This window comes from Metarhizium acridum (assembly GCF_019434415.1).
Source record: "Metarhizium acridum strain ARSEF 324 chromosome Unknown scaffold_1, whole genome shotgun sequence".
Classification (NCBI taxonomy): domain Eukaryota; kingdom Fungi; phylum Ascomycota; class Sordariomycetes; order Hypocreales; family Clavicipitaceae; genus Metarhizium; species Metarhizium acridum.
In genome coordinates this window covers 3,576,114-3,590,961 of record NW_027094015.1, presented here as the reverse complement: position 1 = coordinate 3,590,961, position 14,848 = coordinate 3,576,114, and the positions used below count along the sequence as shown (strand labels likewise).

Here is a 14,848-nt window from a genome sequence, read left to right as displayed (position 1 = left end):
TTGTTGTGCTGCAAGTGGTCAATCAGCGTTTCATGGTTACCACTTCGCTACACACGGTCGGCAGCTGTTAGGCCGCGATACATTAGGTACATGTAGGCACGACAGGGAAGTCATATTGCTTGAATGTGCTGCTTATTGTATGCCTAATAGCAAGTAGCACTCAGGCATAAGTCTCAGCACTCGAGCCGTCGAATTCAGCCACTCCTACCGCAGCACCTGCAGTGCAACTATGCGATGACAGTTTTCAAGTGGAGCAGCCTGTACTCCCGTTTCCTTCCTTCCTTTTTTAAGGCCCCTCTTTTGCTTTCTCTTTCCAAGCTTCGTGATACATAAGACCGTGTAGTGAGCCTCAAAGGCTATTGAGTATGGTGTTACCAGTTGTCGAAGTCTCCAACCTCCCGTCATCTTCATCGTACTTTGCAGCAATCCTCCAACCCCTTGGACTCGTATATATCAGTTCTGACAATATATCACGCTCAGCTCCCCGGTCAGTGGTGTTTGGTACACCGAAACGCCCGGTTCTTGAAATCAGGCAAGTCTTGTCGCCCGACGACGTACATCGACCAGTCCATCTTGTATTTACAGCGCCAACAAGATCTGCTGTAGCCAACTTTCATCAATGTGGTATCCAAGCGAACCCGTCACAGACACTCCCGCTACAAGGATCGACTGATCGTGATACTCTGCCCAATACTGGCTGCATGAGAGCAACCGTCATTGACATGGACGGCAACAGGATAGAAGCTGTGTATCCTGGTCAACAGTCCTTGGATGACACAGCGAAGCAGAGCACCCGTAATGGTGGGCAAACTTGGACAGGCTTGGTTGACCGCGGTTTAAAGTACGGTCAAGGTGCTTGTACGCCCGCGGTGAGCGCTCGGGTCTATTCCCAGCGTGAACCATCTGGGCGGCAGTCAAGTGAATCATCACGTCGGACAGCTGAGGAGTTCTCACGTACTTTCTCGGAAAAGGATGCACTCAACTCGCAATCTTTAGAGTCCACGAATACACAAGCTGGGGAATCACAAGGTGTATCAGGCACAATCAGCACATCTACTGTTGTTGGTACACTTCTGGGTTTAGCTGCTGGCGCTATACTCACTTACGGGATAGTTTCCAGTGACAAGCACGAAGCTACGCATGATCATGCCGACAGTTCACCAGCCTCGTCACAAAAGGTCAAATCAGGTCCAAGGTTTCCTGGAAGGAGAAATCTGGAAGATAGAAAGCCTGGTTTCTCGAGTAGAGATATGCCAGTGAAGGCGACTGCCTTCCACTATGACCTCCCGCACCGAAGTCCATGGAGTCGGCAACTGAGAGGACATGAAGCTCGGGTCATGAGAAGGCCTCCGCCGGTTCAATCATCGGATGCAGATGTAGGCCAGGTCAGGACGCAAGCTTTGCGTGACATCACAAGCATTAATCTCCCTATAGCGCCTGGGGAGAGAGGAGTTGAACGTCGACACGTTCTAGCAGATACCAACTGGAATGGAGGAGACCTGAATGATGTTTGGGTTGGTGATGCTACACCGGCGCCGATTGTTAACTGTGGCTCAACCCGTCTTTCCTTGGCCAAGCGTAATGCAGGTTCTCTGGCGATGCCATCGGTCGCATCGCGACCGTTATCGAATATTCCACGACAAGTCGTCCCATCACGAGCCCCAACAGCGGCATTCGATCCTGAGCGAGAAACATTTGTGTCCGCTAGGTCTCGCGTGTCTTCTTCGCCCGTCGACCAGACACCTCGGCATGTGAACTCCGTGCCGGCGACAGTCGAGCCCTTTAGCCGTGCCCAATGGATGCCCCCGCCCATGAGTCACGTCTCCGCCAGCCGTATTCCCTTGCCCGAGACCATCGTGAACAGTGGAGTTTCTGCGAGGGATGTCCCCTTGCCTGCCAGCGGTGTGGGAAGCAACGATAGCATAGCACCTAGCGACAGCATCAGCTGTGTGGGAATAGGGAGGAGACGCGGTGCTTAAAAGCATGGGGTTGGTGCTGGGTCTTTTTCCGGGCTAAAGTTCCAGAATGATATTTTCTCTCTCCCGTTGTCATATGCCACAGCTTGAGTGCGAACAACAGAGTACTAGCTGGCTCACTGTTGACTGTTAACTGTTCACGGGATGAAGACACCGATACTGCTTGGAGCCGCGACCCTGCTCTTAGTCATTGGATCTGGTAGTAGTAAGTAGTACGTACATAGTAGTTGCAGTTCCGATTGTCGGCCCCCCACGGTCGCCCCACCAATAGTAAATACTAGACAACTTCAACTTCCATCAGAAGCAACTCTGACCAAAAGTGCTAATTTCGGTCAAAATATACCTAGGTAGCCAAGGCGCCAGGTTATCCCAGGACATGACCAACATACCACAACAACATACATATTACCGGTAAAACACGAGCAGCTGCGAGGATACCTCCAGCCCTCTAAAGCCACCATGTCACCTCTCGCCCTGGGCGAACCTATTCCCCAGGATACAGCTCATGTGAGTTCTGCACATGGAGAGTCTGAAGCTTTACAGAAAAGACTGACACATAGCGCATAGGCTGTCAGCGTGTCACTGCCGACATGGCAATCCAATATTGGTTACGAAGAAGGTGAACAGTGGGTTGTCGAGAAGATGGCGACTGGCTATCCCAGGTACAAGCTATATTGACTCTCCCACATGGGTCAACTGTTACTGACAAGGCAACGGCACAAGGTTCTTCATCCATAAAAGTATTCAGGCATTTGCATCAGATATCGTATCAGCCTATGGCTTAATTGACCAGCAGGCGATGCTGTTTCCAACTCGAGCAGCCGCACAGCGCTGCATTAACTTTGTCACCAACGCGGAGCCCAGCTATCTACAGAAAATCACTATTGTAGAGCTGGCTCTGGATGTGTCCAAAATTCTATCACCGTTGCTGAAGAAGCTTGCTCCAGCAGTATCTGCTATCCTGTTGCCCAAGGGAGCCTTTCCCATAGCAAAACAGTACTGGCAACACACAGGAGATGGTGTTTCAAGCCGCCGCGCTGAGTTTTGTCACAGCTTGCTGAGAGATGGTCTGCTTATTCCAACCAACCCAACTCAAATACCAAGCGAAGCATCACCACGGGCGATCCGAGGACCCAAAAGATACCAACGAGCAGGGAATAATGGTAACTCAAAGGATATGGGAAGCCACAACTACGAGGAGTCTCTGGAAAGCTCTCGTTTCTTGGAAGAAAGATTTGGAAGGAACTTAGACCTTGCATTTGTGGAACGTGCTAAATCTGCTATCCGAAGACGAATCGCCGGGTGTCTAGTACAAGACATGGATTCCTTACCTGTCATGGCTTCGAATTCACGGGGCTTGCAGAATTTACACGAGGACGATGTGTATCTATTTCCAGCGGGGATGAATGCCATCTACAATGCTCACCGGGCCCTTCTCTGTGCCAGGGGTCAAATGAAAAGCGTCAACTTTGGATTTTCATACGTCGACACGCTGAAAATTTTGCAGAAGTTTGGTCCGGGGTGTGAGTTCTTTGGCCATGCCTCATCTGCCGACCTGGACAAATTTGAGGAGCTCTTGAGAACTGGCCATCGTTTCCTGGCGCTATTTTGCGAATTTCCAGGAAATCCTCTTCTGATATGTCCAGATCTACAACGGATTCGTCGCCTAGCAGATGAATTCGACTTTGCAGTCGTTGTAGATGAAACCATTGGGACTTTCGCCAATATCAACGTTCTGCCAGCTGCCGACATTGTCGTAAGCAGCCTGACGAAGATATTTTCCGGCGATTCTAATGTGATGGGAGGGAGTGCCATATTGAACCCGAATAGCCGGTTCTACGAGCAAATTAAGAAGGCTATGAACTACGTATACGAAGACACATATTGGCCAGAGGATGCAATATTCATGGAGAGGAACAGTCGAGATTTTTTAAACAGAGTGGACCGTATAAACACAAACGCGGAAGCTATTTGTGCTACTCTGCAACAACATGCCAGCGTCAAGGACATATTCTACCCCAAGTGCAACCCGTCTAGGCATCACTACGACGAGTACAGGTTGCCAAACAGGGGATACGGAGGCCTACTGTCCATTGTCTTCCATTCTAGGCAACAAGCACAGGCCTTCTATGATTCCATGGAGATTGCGAAAGGGCCTAGCCTTGGAACTAATTTTACCCTGGGAAGCCCGTATGTACTACTTGCACACTATCAAGAGCTGGCCTGGGCTGCGCAGTTCGGGGTTGCAGAGGATTTGGTTCGTATCAGTGTAGGACTAGAAGACACTGACGTGCTTCAAAATATTTTCAACAGAGCATTGCATGCGACGGAAACAATGCCGAAGACGGAATCAGATTTCAACACCAAGTCATAGCGTGAATTTCTTCCATCATCCAAGTAGGAAAGTCAACTCTGGCAGATCAGACCGATTTTTTTTTTATACATAAATCAATTTGAAAAAAGATAAGCCCGGGGGGTATGATAGGTTTTGTCTTCATTTAACCTACTATATTACTACCTAGGTACCTAGTACTCAATCACTAGCAGGTATAGAAGTTATTTATGCGAAATAGCTCCCTGGGAATGATACCGTCAGTAGAAGAGGATCGAACTGCAGCTTCAACAGTGAACATACAAACAGACATCATCTGATGAGCGGATATCTCGCAACGGAAGTGGTTCATCCCTAGACCTTGTTGTCGCAGGATTCAACAGTAATTACAGGCATATATTAAGTACCAGGTCAATATGACAACGTCACGCTATTGCTTTAGCTACAAGACCACGCAGTCATGAGGTGTGTAGCCGGGCCCGTAATCCTCAATGCCTCGCTCTATCTCATTCGCTTTTTGTTTCTCCTTTACTTCTTTTGCGAAATATTTTTTCATGTACTTTTCCAGCACACGGTCAAGATTGTCTGGTGATACAATGGGATTAGAAATGTCTGCTGAAAAACACAACGTGGAGCAATCTTACCTGCAGACGCGTTCATGACGACATCTGCTCGACATAACGGACAATGTCTCTCGTTTCTCCGCTGAATCTTGACCACGCATCGTATACAAAACACGTGCCGACAGTCGAGTCTCACTGGACGATATGCTACAGAGAAGCACACTGGACACAAGTAGTCGTTTAATTGAGGCACAACATTGACCAACTCCTGTGACATCTGAGCGCAAATGTCTTTAGCCATATCTCTCGATAGAAAGCTCTCGGATTGTATGGCGGATCGAAATGTCTGGGACACGCCGAGTGATGTTCTTTTGTCAAACTCTACTGGGATCTTAGCAACCCTGCCTGTGTGCGATGCATACGTATTTGTATCGAGGTACCCACTCTTCAGGATTTTGACTATGGCAAGTTTGTTCAGTTCCTGGAACTGAAGGTTCTTCAACAAGCTCAAGTTGAGATTAACGAACCTCGAAAAGGCCATCTGGCTCTCCCGGAGCTTGAAGTCCCTTGCAAGATGGCCCTTTTCAACCTCGGCTTGGAACCACTGCAACTGCTTCAGAGCCATTTGACTTGACCGTGTGCCATGATCTCTTTCATGAGTACTGAAAAATACTTCGGCATCCAGGTACAGCTCGAATACGCGACGCCAACGAGCAAGGTCGCTTTTGGAGAACCGACTGGTTCGGCAGACAAATGAGACTTCCTTGCCTAGTTTCACCACCTCTGCAGTCATTTTCCCCTCCTCCTCTGTTTGAAGAGCGTCTAAGCTGTTCACGTCGCTTTGAAGCATATCGAAAAACTCGGCATCACAGACCAGGGGCACCTCAACAGTCTCATACATATTATGGTCGTTTCCGTCAGCTCGGCGGTCAGCATCGTGGGCAGGGGCTCGTACGGGACTTGTTCCTGTAGATTGCGTATCCGTATGCGTGCCTGCTAGACCCATATGATCCGGGCGTATTTCGGCAGCAACTCGCTCAAAGAAGCGCCGCGACGTGGGTGTCAGGGACGCATCTACGGCGACACCATCCTGCAAATGGACGTAGACGGTAAGTTTTGGTTGAACGAAATTGGAGCCGGTTGCAGCTGGACGTTGGTGACTGAGTTAGCAGATTTGATCATAGAACAATGTCTTCCAAAGCGAGTCGCCTTGTACCTTGACTGTGATGGATTACTTTTTAAATGGTATTGTAGTGCGACAGGAGATGTTGTGGTAGGGTCGAGTAATGCACGAAGGGTTTCGGGATCGAGGCCCAGGTCGCGTAGTTCTCGCTGCACTTTCTTGAGACATTTCTTCAGCTGACCATAGGGTATAGCTCTGGTAACCCAATGAGGGGGGAAATCTACAGCATGAGATGCAACTGTCAGTGTGACCGTGTTGCGGCAGCTGAAAATAAGATGATGGCTTGGACTCCGTCTTCAACTTTACACTGTGTGCCTAGAAGAAGTAGAAGAGGATTCAGAGCTAAAAAGAGGACCTTGAACGCACCTTGGTTAGCCAGAGTTTCTTTAAAGTCACGAGCGAACTTCATTTTGACGCGCCTTCATTGCGGACTGGCACAAAACAATCGGTCGTACCAGGGAGACTGGCGTCTGCATCACCAACTTCAGAGAGTGAGTGGGGTTGGTGTGGGAGAAATTCAGTGCTCCAAAGTAACTAACTATCTTCTGGTGGCGTCAGCGAACATTGAAGGTTTTTCGCCTGAAGAAGTCAACTGATCCTCCACGTCCTGTCTGTTTGGTCACCAGCGCCTGGTGCCGCCCACCTGGCACCTCTCTAAAATTAATGCCTGGCACTGATGACTATAGTACTTCAGTGCCTAGGCATGAGGATGATATTGATATCATTGATAACAGATAACACCAACCGCCTCCATCACCCCCCATGATTTGGGTGCCTAGATACTTGAGCATTTAGAGGCAGAGACTTCGGTGGCTCTACTAGCTACTAGGTACCTAAGTAATGAATGTATCATCTGAGTGATCACTCACTCCCCTACAACGACCCTGAGCTAACATCGCTTGCGGGACCGTCTACGGACATTGGGAACTCGTGCACTGTTTCACAACAAAATCAACAAAATCAACAAACTACTAAGTTGTAGGAGACCGACGGCCACTGCCAGGAACTAAGTGCTATTCAGAATTCGGTACGGAGCAGCGAAGCTGAAGTTGAGCCACTAAGCTCCACTTCGCTCCGGCCCACACCATTGCTCCGTCTTCTGCATCATTATTACTCACCCAGATGCTATTTGTGCCCTTGATTACGGCGCACGAACTCGATTTCCTTGTGCGGTGACGTATCTACCACAGAAGACGAGCAAAAGCTAACTCACTGTGTTCATCTACATACCACCTTCCTTGCTGCATGGCTGATTGCATTTAAAATATCCATAAAATATTTAGAGTTGCAGATCGTCGGACCTACGCATTCATTGAGTACCACACTCGCACCGGCTCTTGCACGCGTGGACTACCAAAAGCAAGCGGGCCAACAGGATCTAGCCCAGGCTTAGCTGTGATAGCACCTTACACTTAGCTATTTATTTTCACTTCAAGTTGAAATCAGGGGACGATGGGTGCCCAACAGTCTCTGCCAGGAGCCCAAAGTGAAAACTCAACCTCAAATCCCTCCAAGATCTGCTACTATGAGCTTATAGGGGTTGATACAGATTCTACAGACGCCGAGTGTGTATAATCATGATGCAGATGCTTTTGAATGATGAGATCTTATTGACTGTTTGTCAGGATTAAGAAGGCATATCGAAAGAAGGCTCTTGAGCTTCACCCTGACCGCAATCTTGATAATGTCCAAGAGGCAACGAAGAAGTTTGCGGATATCCAAGCAGCATACGAAGTTCTATCTGATCCTCAGGAGCGGGCTTGGTATGACTCACATCGCGATTCGATTCTAGCCGGCAACGACCTTGCGGGGGACGGTGTCGAACCCGCTACATTCCGTAACGTCCGCCTTACCACAACGGAAGAAATATTCAGCTTAATACGTCGGTTCAATGCCACGATACCCGTTTAATGATGAGCCTACTGGATTTTTTGGTGTCTCCAGGGAAACGTTTGAACACCTAGCTCTCGAGGAGGAAACCGCGGCAGAAATTGGGCAGACAGACCATCCATACTACCCAACTTTCGGGTCCTCAGGCGATGATTACGAGACAGTTGTGAAACATTTTTATGCTTCATGGTCAGGATTTTCCACCAAAAAGTCATTTTCGTGGAAAGATAAGTATCGTTTGTCTGATGCTCCCGATCGACGTATACGTCGTCTCATGGAGAAGGAGAATAAAAAAATTCGAGACGATGCTATTCGTGAGTTCAATGATGCTGTTCGATTTTTGGTAACTTTCGTCCGCAAACGTGACCCCCGATACCTTCCAAATTCGCAGACGGACGCCGAGCGACAAAAGCAATTGCGAGATGCAGCTGCGGCACAAGCTGCTCGGTCGCGTGCTGCCAACCGACTGAAGTTCGAGTCGTATGTGGCCCCGGAGTGGTCACGGCCACAAGACGAACATGGACTGGATGACTATTTTTCTGATATCGAGGAGGATTCCGAAGTAGAGATTTTGGAATGCGTCGTCTGCAACAAATCGTTCAAAAGTGCTCAGCAATTTGAGGCTCATGAGCGCAGCAAAAAGCACGTGAAAGCTGTTCAGCACTTGGGTAAACAAATGAAGAGGGAAGGTATCGCTCTTGAACTAGACGTAGCTCCAGCTCAAGTAACAATTCAACACCCGACCATGGAATCAGTTGACCGATCTACCACTGAAGCTGGTCCTCAGGAGATTGGGCCAGCCATGTACCAACCTGCAGATGGGCTAGCCTATCAGGAAGATCAGATTGAAGTATCGGATTCATCGACTGACCAGGAGGCCGATGAATATGCTCCAAGAGATGAAGTAGAGGAGCGCTTACGCCCCTCAGGTCCTGAAGGCTGCGCCGTTGACAGCGTGGAAGACATCGCTGAGGCCCACCTGGCAGCATCGGTTCAAAGTGTCGGTCTTGATGAGGCATCAGTGTCTGCTCAGAGTAAGATTGGAAAGGCAAAAGCCAAACGACAAAAGAAAATGGCTCGACAGCTAGAAGAGAGTAGGGCGCAGGTACGTTCACCAGAACCCCATGCATTAAGTACAAATCTAAGATGATTATAGCAAAAGTGTAGTGTCTGCCACGCAGAATTCTCTTCGAGATCGAAACTATTCGATCATATTCGCCATGAAAACCATGCAGCAACAAAGTCAAAGCTAAGCAGCCAGATTCAGGGCAAAAAAAAAGGCTAAATAGATTCACCATCCCTGTGCAAGACAGACCGAAAAGGCACTAATTTTTTTCTCTTCAACTCGCCGTGATACCTCTTCTGATATTACTCGAGTCACACTGGTTCAGTAAGTTCAATATCGCCAAGTGCATTACTGTTAAGGGTCTCGAGTTCAGACCCCTTTCACGTCAAGGTATCATCCAAGCCAAGAACACGTCGCTCGATATGTCATTCATTCACTTGTGTCATGTGGAATTCCGCCGTCTTCACCATCGTCGTCGCTCAGGGGCTCTACTTCATCGATAACAGATCGCCCACTCGCGTCTCGAATTTCGTTTGCGGGATGGCAATCTGCCACGTGAATTATAGATTTGCCCTGGACATGTTTGACACATCGCTTCCACTCAACCCAATCATCCTCATTTTGAATGAGAAACCCAATCAACATACTTGGGTCCATTTCCCGAACATGGATACGTCTTAAGCGAGATGTATGGCATGAGTCCATTTCGTCAGTTGTATACCTCGCTACATCCGAATAGTAGGGTAAAGCTTTTCGGGTATGATGAGGGTCCAAGTAGAAAAGAAAATGACCTTGGGAGCCGACGAAATAATGGGACGATGAGGGGCGACCACTGCACGGACAGTCAAAATTCGTAATTAAAAAGAGGGCCACCGTGACGAAGTGAGGAGATTTTCCAACTTACCCAGCTATCCCAACCGACTGTGGCATCTGTACAGATGCTACGAGTGCCTCCCAATACACAGGCGTGATTTTATCAATGCCCAGTCTCGTTCCTACTAGGACCAGGGTTGGGTGGAAAACCTCTCCATCTGGTTTTGCAATTTTCATGAAGTTATCCTCATAAATATCCGGCCCATCGCCTGTGGAGTAGATTCGTAACTCTTGCCTGCGTAAATTAACCAGATCTCTGGACCAAGAGGAGTTAGTGAAGGTCCACAAAGAAAAGGTCGAGTGGATAATTACTGGATACAACGAGCGGTAGCAGAAGGACCAAACCACTCGCCTGGGTATTTGCTGCAGTATTTTTCCCCGTGTCGTACAAAATTGTGAACAGAATATGGTGCTCGAGGATCATCAGCAAATAATGCAAGGAGCCGTCGCTCGCGATCTGGCAGCATCCCTCGGCGCCAGTCTAATAGCCATGTCAGATGCTTTCATCAGACCAGACAAAGTTTTATAATCTTCTTACCTCTTCCCAAATCCAAAACTGCCAAAGCATTAGCAAGCAAGCTTTGTCCAGAACGAATCATACATCCCCAGCCGCTATCCGATGTGAAGCCGCTCTGGTCCACAAGTTGGCTCCTTATTCTCATTGAGAGGGACAAAGCCGATGCTGCTTTGGGGTCCGTCGACTTCGGGATAAGCTCAAAGTTTGATCGGTAGGTCATCCAAAATCGAGAAGCAAAATCATCCAAGAAGGCCGCAGGCCATCCAGTGCCAACGGGACTTGGTTCCTCATATGCGAGAGAAGATGAAAAGCTCCCAGAGTACGAATCCAGAGGCGTTTCCACAGTGTCCGTACCCGCCGCTAATGTTTCTGTAGAGTTTTCATCCTTCGAATTCGATGAAGTATCATATTTTGTAGAAAGCGACTGGACGCTGTGGTCTTCATGCTGAATATTAATAGGCACATCTTGTGTATCCTTTGCAGACAGAGAATAAACACGGCCAAGACACCACACAGGCTGGTCTAATTGCTGATCGTTGACTGGTTCAGGGTCCCAAAACAGTTGAACAATTCGCCGGTACTTGCCGAGATCGACATTGGCAATAGCGGATTCCATGACGAATTTTCCAAGTCTTTGGTGATGATATCGAAAAGTAAAAGTTAAGAAAGGTCTAGAAAAGTTTGCGATGCTGAAAAAAACCCAAGTCAACGAGTGATAAACATACACTAGGTGCTTATGTCCTCGTCCGGGATGTCTGGTGTGCTATCACTAGATAAGTCTGGGTGAAGAATCCTCGAGGCAGAATACGTGGGGATAAACTTTGCCAATAGTTGAGGCAAAAGCCAAGTTCCACGAGACCTAACACACACAAGAGAATCAAGCTTCTTCTTTTCTAATTAGTATGCACTCTTAATGGCCTTGGAGTGTACTGGTAGCGATGAGGTCTATTGAACCCCGGACGCTCATGAATGACGGAGTTGAAACCCCGACCACGATCCCACTTTTGGCAGTGTAGGATGAGGACTGTCAGTAGAAAGAATGCCCCGCGACGACAGTAGAAAGGATGACGAATAAATAATTCAGAAAGCTTGGGACTTAATGTGGGCAACTGGATTTCTTTTTGATAGAACAAACATGTGACTTGATAAGAAGGATGTTTGAGTGTATTAGCATACTGATCAAACCACATGACGTTGGTGCAAGAGGCTGCCTGCCTGTGGGGCTGACAAACGCCCCATGGACGCTCTTGCTGGCTCATCAAGGCCAAGTCCGCCACCGACGACAGGTTCCATCCACAAAGTCGTCTTGGTTGCACCAAGCACAATATCCCTGCTGCCATCTCATCTCATCTCATCTCATCTCACTACGTGGTTGCATGGTCCATTCCAGGGACTTTTGATTAGTTGTATTTTTATCTCGCTCCTAATGAGAAGGAATCATTCGACCCTTCGACAAATCGGAGCAAAATGGCCAGACCCAAAAAGAGTGGCCGACCATGGAAGGGAGGCAAAAGTGTATCAACTAAGCGCCCCGAGACTCGGTCACATTCAGGACTTCCTGAAAATAGCCATGCAATGCTAGCCATTTCAACAGGTACATCGTCACCACTCCAGCTTACAGCACTCTGTACTATGCAATTTGATTACAGGCTTAATTTAACAGAATATATCTAGCTGCAATTACGTTGGTGGAAGAAGCTCGGCAAACGTCGTTGCACGATCATGGTCTCTGGAATGAGCACGCTCAGCTTCGAAAGAATCCAGTGCATTTCGTTAGTGCTGGACGAACCGATCCACTAAAGGACTATCCGACCAAAGCAAAGTCCAGCGAATCCAATTCCAGTGACAAAGAAACCATGCTGAAACTATCGCTGGAAACTCAAAACGGGATGCGCAGTAGCGATCTCATCCTTGATGATAGCCCAACTCAAAAATGCGACAAATTTAACGAAAAGGGGTCGCAAACTTTTTATTTTGACATAACTGGGGATAAGACACCTAAACGCTCCCACTGCTCACAAGCCGTGGTGTCAAATCGGCCTTCGTATCCAGACAGCACCTCAAGCGAGGAGGTCATCTTGTTCAGAGGACGAAGGGAATGGGAAGGACAAGGGTTCAAAGCACAGGAATTGCTTCGAGAGCAAGCAGTACATCACACTACCGAATCCCCACACCAAGCCCTAAGTGCGGATGAATACTATCTCTCAACAGACTTGCAATCTTCTAGAAGTCGTAAGCGTGGAAAGAGAATGGGCCAGAAACAGGACGAAACCAGTGACGAAGATATAGTGGCTGACTATATTAACAATATGCGGGACAGTGGGGAACTAGACTGTCTCTTCGACAAAATAGGGGGCAACCAACGAGAACTTGGCGCACACGATACTGAAGTTGTGTTCAGTTGTTCTGATTCCGATGTCAAGCATAATAGACCTCAGGACACCAACAGGACAACAGGAAACCAGGCACCACAGCATGGAAGACGTTATTGTAAATCCACTGAAGGCACTTTGCGACACACAGAAGATCCAGAGGATGAAGATGCCCTTGTCGAACTCATTGCTGCACAAGACCTGAGCTCCAGTTCCGACGTTGCTGCTGAGACACAGACTCCAGAGCCTAACTTCCCCCACACTCGACCTTCAAGAAGTTATGGTGCTAACAAGCAAGAGGAATTTGATTTTATGGATTGGAGCACAGCTCATATTCGATCAAAGAAGGGTAAAGGATACCGTTCTCAAGTACCATTTAACAATGACGATTCCGACCTAGAAGTACAGTTGCAGGTGGCTTGGAAGAATGACCGGATGAGAAAAAAGGAACGTAAAAGACAACGAGAAGAACTTCGTTCACTAGGGATGCTTCGGAGAAACGCCAAGCCAGACGATCTGAGAACGAAATATCCCTCGGGAATGAGTATTGAACAAGTTGGAGAGGAGATTGAGAGGTTTCTGCGCAGCGGGGACGAAGTGTATGATTCTCTTGCCAGAACTTCCTACTACGGCAACAAGGTCAATACTAATTCGATATTTACTTCCAGGCTATCTTTTCCACCAATGGACCTCCACGCCCGGAAGTTGATTCACGAGCTTGCCAGCAAGTTCAACATAAAATCTAAATCAACTGGTAAAGCCGACCAGCGCCGCCCAACGCTGTATCGTACAGTCAGAACACTGCCGTATGCTGAACTACCATTCCAATATGCCCTAGGGCAAATCCAACGGCGCTTCCTGCCCCGACTTGATAATAAGGGTAAAAGAAATTCGAAACCATCTGCAACACGATGCCAAAGCCATGGAGCGGCCAGCTATCATGAAGGAGAAGTGGTTGGTGCGTCAGCACCGGAACTCGGCGTAGATAACCGCGGAAGAGCCATGCTGGAGAGAATGGGTTGGAGTCGTGGGACCGCCCTCGGGGCTATCGACAACCAGGGTATATTGCAGCCGGTAACACAGACGATGAAGAAATCGAAGGCAGGACTGGGGTGAAGTGTCATGAATAGTCTCCCTTGCGAATGAGCGTCGCAGAAATCTCACTTGTCAGAATTCCAAGTATCATGTGCACTAATTCATTGCCTCGAGACCCTATTCTCGATGTTTATTGTACAACCGCGAACCCCATTGACCGTGAAGACATTGCCCCCATAAAGCAAAACCATCCGTAACGCATTAAGAAATCCCGAAGCTGAGGCATGTTCTGCCTGTAGGATCTCAATCATGACACCCAAATGCCACGCAAAAATAAAACAACCAGAGTTATGACCCAAAACAAGCTAATGTCAAAGCACGAAATTATTTCGTGGACGAGGAGTACTTGGTAACAGCCTTGGTACCCTCTGAAACAGCGTGCTTGGCAAGTTCACCGGGTAGGATGAGCCGAACGGACGTCTGGATCTCTCGGGAAGAAATGGTTGACTTCTTGTTATAAGCTGCCAACTTGGATGCTTCGGTAGCAACGCGTTCGAAGATATCTTGAGGTAATTAATTAGATTCAGAACATAAACCGATAGATTTGATGAATAACTAACCATTGACGAACGAGTTCAGAATGGACATGGCACGGTTAGAAATACCGGTGTCGGGGTGGACCTGCTTCAGGACTGTCGCAAAATACGGGTTAGAACACACAGCTTTCATCAAGGGAAAAGCGACATACCCTTGTAGATGTAAGAACTGTAAGTTTCCTTGCGAGTCTTGGAGCGCTTCTTCTTATCACCAGAAGCAGCGGTCTTCTTGCCGGCATCCTTTTTCTCGGGAGCCTTGCTGGCGGTAGCGGGAGCCTTGGAGGCGGGCTTCTTGTCGGCGGCCTTGGGGGGCATTTTTGCGGTTTCAGAAGTGAGCAAGTTAATTTACCAAGAAAGTTCTCTTGAGAATGGTTGAGGACAAGAGTTAGACAGCGGGTGGTGATGAAAGTTGATGGCGGAGGCAGAAAGATCGGGGGGTGGGCTG

The 14,848-nt window shown here is 48.2% G+C and overlaps 8 protein-coding genes across 12 annotated transcripts; 5 read left to right on the top strand and 3 right to left on the bottom strand.

The window, feature by feature from the left end:
- Positions 1 to 21: 21 nt before the first annotated feature.
- J3458_001082 (uncharacterized protein) lies at positions 22 to 2,272 on the top strand. Of its 2 annotated transcripts, XM_066116525.1 has the most exons (2): positions 22 to 412; positions 481 to 2,257. In XM_066116525.1, exon 2 carries the CDS (start codon positions 702 to 704, stop codon positions 1,977 to 1,979), a length of 1,278 nt encoding a protein of 425 aa, XP_065978407.1. In that variant the 5' UTR covers positions 22 to 412; positions 481 to 701; the 3' UTR covers positions 1,980 to 2,257. The 2 variants fall into 2 exon arrangements, with proteins under 2 accessions (XP_065978407.1, XP_065978406.1); XM_066116524.1 differs by having other exon boundaries at positions 296 to 2,272.
- On the top strand, positions 2,262 to 4,451 carry STR2 (Cystathionine gamma-synthase). The gene is made up of 3 exons (XM_007808270.2): positions 2,262 to 2,483; positions 2,544 to 2,638; positions 2,700 to 4,451. The coding sequence occupies exons 1-3, from the start codon at positions 2,436 to 2,438 to the stop codon at positions 4,348 to 4,350; spliced, it is 1,794 nt and encodes a 597-aa protein (XP_007806461.2). The 5' UTR covers positions 2,262 to 2,435; the 3' UTR covers positions 4,351 to 4,451.
- On the bottom strand, positions 4,083 to 6,718 carry J3458_001080 (uncharacterized protein). Of its 3 annotated transcripts, XM_066116523.1 has the most exons (5): positions 6,421 to 6,718; positions 6,088 to 6,274; positions 5,316 to 6,017; positions 4,612 to 5,252; positions 4,083 to 4,553 (listed from the first exon to the last, which is right to left on the bottom strand). In XM_066116523.1, the coding sequence occupies exons 3-4, from the start codon at positions 5,875 to 5,877 to the stop codon at positions 4,861 to 4,863; spliced, it is 954 nt and encodes a 317-aa protein (XP_065978405.1). In that variant the 5' UTR covers positions 5,878 to 6,017; positions 6,088 to 6,274; positions 6,421 to 6,718; the 3' UTR covers positions 4,083 to 4,553; positions 4,612 to 4,860. The 3 variants fall into 3 exon arrangements, with proteins under 3 accessions (XP_065978405.1, XP_065978404.1, XP_065978403.1); XM_066116522.1 differs by having other exon boundaries at positions 4,083 to 4,893; positions 4,953 to 6,017; positions 6,107 to 6,274; XM_066116521.1 differs by lacking the exon at positions 4,083 to 4,553 and having other exon boundaries at positions 4,715 to 5,252; positions 6,107 to 6,274; positions 6,421 to 6,571.
- Positions 6,719 to 7,506: 788 nt separating this feature from the next.
- On the top strand, positions 7,507 to 7,965 carry J3458_001079 (uncharacterized protein; the record flags this gene model as incomplete). The annotated part of the gene is made up of 2 exons (XM_007808272.2): positions 7,507 to 7,619; positions 7,680 to 7,965. 2 exons carry the CDS (start codon positions 7,507 to 7,509, stop codon positions 7,963 to 7,965), a joined length of 399 nt encoding a protein of 132 aa, XP_007806463.2.
- Positions 7,966 to 8,218: 253 nt separating this feature from the next.
- On the top strand, positions 8,219 to 9,558 carry J3458_001078 (uncharacterized protein; the record flags this gene model as incomplete). The annotated part of the gene is made up of 1 exon (XM_066116520.1): positions 8,219 to 9,558. The coding sequence occupies one exon, from the start codon at positions 8,219 to 8,221 to the stop codon at positions 9,092 to 9,094; it is 876 nt and encodes a 291-aa protein (XP_065978402.1). The 3' UTR covers positions 9,095 to 9,558.
- ATG4 (Cysteine protease atg4) lies at positions 9,440 to 11,016 on the bottom strand (the record flags this gene model as incomplete). The annotated part of the gene is made up of 4 exons (XM_007808273.2): positions 9,440 to 9,842; positions 9,915 to 10,139; positions 10,196 to 10,364; positions 10,422 to 11,016. The coding sequence occupies 4 exons, from the start codon at positions 11,014 to 11,016 to the stop codon at positions 9,440 to 9,442; spliced, it is 1,392 nt and encodes a 463-aa protein (XP_007806464.2).
- Positions 11,017 to 11,705: 689 nt separating this feature from the next.
- On the top strand, positions 11,706 to 14,371 carry SQS1 (squalene synthetase-like protein). Of its 2 annotated transcripts, XM_066116519.1 has the most exons (3): positions 11,706 to 11,994; positions 12,075 to 13,371; positions 13,441 to 14,371. In XM_066116519.1, exons 1-3 carry the CDS (start codon positions 11,868 to 11,870, stop codon positions 13,886 to 13,888), a joined length of 1,872 nt encoding a protein of 623 aa, XP_065978401.1. In that variant the 5' UTR covers positions 11,706 to 11,867; the 3' UTR covers positions 13,889 to 14,371. The 2 variants fall into 2 exon arrangements, with proteins under 2 accessions (XP_065978401.1, XP_007806465.2); XM_007808274.2 differs by having other exon boundaries at positions 12,075 to 14,371.
- HTB1 (histone H2B) lies at positions 14,192 to 14,718 on the bottom strand (the record flags this gene model as incomplete). The annotated part of the gene is made up of 3 exons (XM_007808275.2): positions 14,192 to 14,370; positions 14,428 to 14,499; positions 14,556 to 14,718. 3 exons carry the CDS (start codon positions 14,716 to 14,718, stop codon positions 14,192 to 14,194), a joined length of 414 nt encoding a protein of 137 aa, XP_007806466.1.
- Positions 14,719 to 14,848: the final 130 nt, after the last annotated feature.